Genomic DNA, 4,876 nt, shown 5'->3' on the forward strand with positions numbered 1-4,876 from the left:
CCTGGCTACTGATAGCTAAGTAAACATCTATTATCACAAGATTTAGTAACCAACTGCAGCTAACAGTTTTATTCTCACTTTATAATTGAAAAATCCATGGTACCAGATGATCTCCTAAACTCCAAGAGTTACAACAGAGACATCATTTAAATCCAGAAAAGGACTGATTTTCCAAAAATATTCTGGATGTAGGGTATTTCTGCATAAGTGTACCAAATGACAAAATGCACCAGGAGCATTGTCAAGGTCATTGTGCCATACAAATGTAAGATATTATTATTAGAGAAATCTGAAGAGCTTTCCTGAATCTTGTAGAATAAGCCAAAATATGTGAAATTTATAAAATAAATAATTCTGCAAAAATGATATAGAAAACACATCTCAATATAAACTAGAATAACTGGGGAGGTGGTGGTCGATGGAAACCACAAGTCAAATTCCTTTCCTGCCTTCACTGGCTGTCCTTTGACAACCTTGACTTTGATTTTCACGTCACTCAGTCTCACATACACATATTTTTGTTCATCTCTGGTCCCCTGCAGTTACTCCTGTTCTCAGCTATTGAGTTTTCAAATAACTGATTTCTCCTGTTGCTTTTCTGAACTCCCTAAATGGCTCAAGCAATCAGCTCACCAGTTATCCATTCCTGACATGGGTTCAGCATCTGTGGCCTCTCCAACCTACCACCGCTTGAGTGGTGAAGCCCCATACACAGGAGTGAAGGGTACCAGGAGAAGGTCACAATGCCCCCCAGAGGAAAATTTATTTGCAAAACCAACTCATAAGTGGCTGCCCTGCTTAAAATTCCATTGAATTTTGAGATTCTGGAGAGTCCTCTAGGTCTAATGAGACCCCTAAGCTTCCCTGTGAGTTTATGGTAAACCCTGAAGTTTTCAATGCATTATGAGCATTCATAAACTTCTGCAGGTATTTGGAGGTATACAACCAGTGATGTTTCAAGACATCTTCCATTTCGTAGTACTTGGACTGTCTGGCATTCATTTTCCGGAAGCGCCTGAACAGTTTGTTGCCAGACTCATTTCCCTCACTTGCCCAGGCCCCAATGGAGCCATCTCTCTCAATAATTTCAGGGACGTGAGCCAGGGTTTTGTGAAAATAATTGGTGATTTTGCCCTCGTATCTATACTTGAACTTGGTGGAGAGGAGCTCAGCAAAACGCTGTGAATTGAAACTATACTGACAGAGGGATTCTGGGCACTCCTTAGCAGGGCATGATGATCGCCAGACAGGTTTCATCTTCAAATAAAGGTCCATTAGTTCCCTCAGAGCTTCGTGCCTCTCCTCGGAGGGAATTAATTCACAAACTGCTTCAACCGTCTCTTTGGTCATGAGCTTCCTGGCAAAGTTGCCATTCATCCTCATGATTGGTTTCAGATTCATCTTCTTCCGGAGGTGCTTGTCCAAGGCAGCCTGCCATCTTTTCCTCTCCTCTTTGGAGGCACTGGGGTTCTTATACACCTCCCCTATCTCCAGCTGGAAAATCTTGTAGAACTCAGCTGCGTTGCCGATGTCGCAGTGGAGTGCATCTATAGAAGGGACCGTCTCAATGAAGGGTTTGGCCGAGACCCCCTTCACCCGGTCCCGCAGTTCCTCCACCGTCTCATGGTAAGGGTTGGAACGCCAGACCTCATAGCGCTCCAGATTATCAATGTGGCTTCTGGTGATGGAGTGGAAGACAAGATTCTGAGAGGCTTCCAGGCGGGTGGCATCACAAAGGGTACAAATGTAGACTGAGCCCGAAGCCTCGAGGCCTTCCACTTCCCGGACAAGTTTCTCATCATACCCGGTGCCCCTAAAGATGAACTTGAAAGTCCGGAGGATGCCTCCCATCTCAAGCATTAATTTGCTGCTCTTCATGGCCTCCCTCTCGGCAATGAGAGGGCTCAGGATGGCCGTCAGGGTCTCGTGGTCAGACTCATCTGCCAGCATGAGGCACAAGGGCTTACAACACAGTTCGGAGTTAGGCTTGGCTTCCTCAAACACCTTCACATTCTGTGACCCGTGAGCGATGGTGATTTTCATGATCGTGAAGGAAAACCGAACTGCCTTTTCCGGAACTGCTGGCCCACTGCCATGCTTCTCACCCACGTCTCCCATCCCATCACAAGATTCCTTCACCACTACGGTTAAGGGGCCATTCAGGTAGTCGTCAAGGTCTTGGTCTCTCATGCCTGCCAGGATGTCTTCTTCCATGTCCATCAGAGCAGACACCAAAGCTGAATCATAGCGGAAGCGCTTGGCGATGGTGTCCACCGGGTAATCGTCCACAGAGGAGGACAGTCCAGACAGTCCATCAATAATGCCCACATCAGTGCTGGAAGACACGTTCTTCAGAGGTGGCTGCCACTCAAAGGGGTGGTAGCCCGGCAGAAGGACCTTCTCAGCGCTCCGAAGGGCATGCAAAGGCTGGAAAATCTGCCTCCCTGTGATGGCCTTCACAGTCCTGTACATCTTGTGGTACTGGCTGCAGCTGAGGAAGGTGTTGACACGGATGGCCAAGCAAACAGCCGGCTGCAGGCCGGAGCCCCGTCCCTGCATGATGGCCTCCAGCTCGTCGGCTTGTCTGTGCTCATTCCTTGCCCTCAGAGCCAGCAGGAACAAGGTCAGGCACACTGACTTCACATCTCCACCTTCTTCTTTGTCAGCGAAAGCCTTGACTTGCAGCTTCAGCTCTCTCAGACGGTGCTTCTGAGCCCTCCGGGTCAGGGACAAGAGATGCTGGCGGGGCCGGCCCCCTTTATTAATATGCACGAAAGTCTCTTTCGATTCCTTGTGGCTTGAGACGTGGTGATTATATTTTTCCAAGCTGACCTCCTCATTGCACTCTTTGGCTGGACATTTCACCATCAGGGAATTCAAGATGCTCAGAAAAGACTTCACTGGACTCTCCAGGTCAGTAGGGAAGCAGGGGTACCAGCAAGAAGGACAATAGCTTCCCATGACTCTGAGGCATCTGAGAATGCAGATCCTGCAAAATACATGCTTACAGCTGGTCTCTACAGGGTCTGCCAGAATGTGTTCACAAATCTGGCAGGAGACAGATTTCACAAAGTGCGCCGGGAAGTCCAGGGCCAGGAGCTGGGTACTGAGATGTATCTTACTGCAGCTGGCGATCTTCTTCGTCAGTTCCTTGCCGCTGATCCCGGCCTGAGCTCTCCTCTTGCGCCGACGGACTTCTCGAGCTCGGTCAATCACAGTTCTGAGTTTTTTGCTGAGCTGTGCGCTTGGCTGATGACCCTTCCTCTTGAGTCCCTGACGGGCAATGTGGCAGATGTCACAGGATGTTGTGTGGGAGGACCACTCCATGGTTGCATTCCTTGGGGAGAAAGCCTCACACGGGGCACTGCTAAACTTCCTGTGCATGAAGCTCCAGCAGTTATGGCAGAACTCAGTGGGATGAATCGAGTCCACATCGGCCTTCACATTGATCTGGAAAACCTTGGCAATGAGGTCTGGCCAGGACGTGACCCTCTTTTCTTTCTTTCGTAAGAGGACTTGGGTTTTACCATCCACAGGCCCGTGGACTGGGTATCTCCTATTGTGCCCATCAGCTTTGAAAGGATTCCCGCAGATGCGGCAGAGACATCGCAGGTTGGCTTGGTGCATGGCTTTGTCTCTTGCTTTCCTGTCATCGTGGGATTTCTTCAGAAACTTTGGGTGGGGCTTCAATGCCACTTGAGTCAGAGCTGGTTTCTGACCACCAGGCGTGTCCAGGACTGCTGGAGATTGCTCTAGAGAGGGTTTCCCCTCGGAGGAATCTTGCTTTTCCGCTTGAGCATTTTCAGGTGACTTTTCAAAGGATCTCACCCTGAATAGCTTAAATTTCCATTCTGAAAATTTAATATGTGGGTGCTGGATTTCGTCTGGGGCGGAACTGAGTCCCAGGGTGGGTGGCAAAGAGACAGCCATGCTGGCTGAGGTACCTGGAAACAATAAAAACAAATCAGATTAGGAAAAAAATTTCAATATCCCACTGATGTACCTTGGAAGGAATACAAATGAGTACATTCAATTATTCAGTTATTAAATCATCCAAAAATATAATTATTAAACCTCCTTTTTTTTTTTTTTTTTTTTACAGTACACGGTCCTCTCACTGTTGTGGCCTCTCCCGTTACGGAGCACAGGCTCCGGACGCATAGGCCCAGCGGCCATGGCTCACGGGCCCAGCCGCTCCGGCATGTGGGATCTTCCCGGAGCGGGGCACGAACCCATGTCCCCTGCATCGGCAGGCAGACTCTCAACCACTGTGCCACCAGGGAAGCCCTAAACCTCCTATTTTAATATACTATGTTAGGTGCTGATCATATAGCGGAGAAGAGAGTCATTCCCTGTTCTGACAGTGCTGATGGTCATTTATACCACGTATCTAATTACATATAACACCATGGTTTATTTCACATATATATGTACAAACTTATTTTTTAACTTATTATTTTTTATTGAGGTATAGTTGATATACAGTATTATATATGTACAATATTATTTTCCTTCCAGTGAAACCTTGAGGTCTTTGAGGACAGAATCCTTGAGTGATTTATCTCTGTCTCCCCAAGTTTTCTAGCACACATTATGTGCTCAATAGTTATTTGCTGAATAAATGCAAGGAAAAGCTGTCTACTAAACCAAAGAAAAGTCATATTTTCTGCATTGTATCAGTCTCATTGCACTAGCTGGACAATATATTTCCAGCTTTTTAAAGCTATCTCCGGGGAGGTTGGTTGTTGATTTCTTCCCAATGGAACATAAAGGGATGATAAAGCTACAAATCCAGAGAAACTAATTACTCAGCACATGAAAGGATGAAGTGAATTTTGAGCTTTATGAATGCATGCTAATAATAAGTATCATGGAT

At 47.0% G+C, this 4,876-nt stretch overlaps 1 protein-coding gene across 1 annotated transcript; it reads right to left on the minus strand.

The window, feature by feature from the left end:
- Nucleotides 1-798: 798 nt before the first annotated feature.
- On the minus strand, nucleotides 799-3,930 carry RAG1 (recombination activating 1; the record flags this gene model as incomplete). The annotated part of the gene is made up of 1 exon (XM_079707766.1): nucleotides 799-3,930. One exon carries the CDS (start codon nucleotides 3,928-3,930, stop codon nucleotides 799-801), a length of 3,132 nt encoding a protein of 1,043 aa, XP_079563892.1.
- Nucleotides 3,931-4,876: the final 946 nt, after the last annotated feature.

Source organism: Hyperoodon ampullatus (assembly GCF_949752795.1).
Source record: "Hyperoodon ampullatus genome assembly, chromosome: 7".
Classification (NCBI taxonomy): Eukaryota; Metazoa; Chordata; class Mammalia; order Artiodactyla; family Ziphiidae; genus Hyperoodon; species Hyperoodon ampullatus.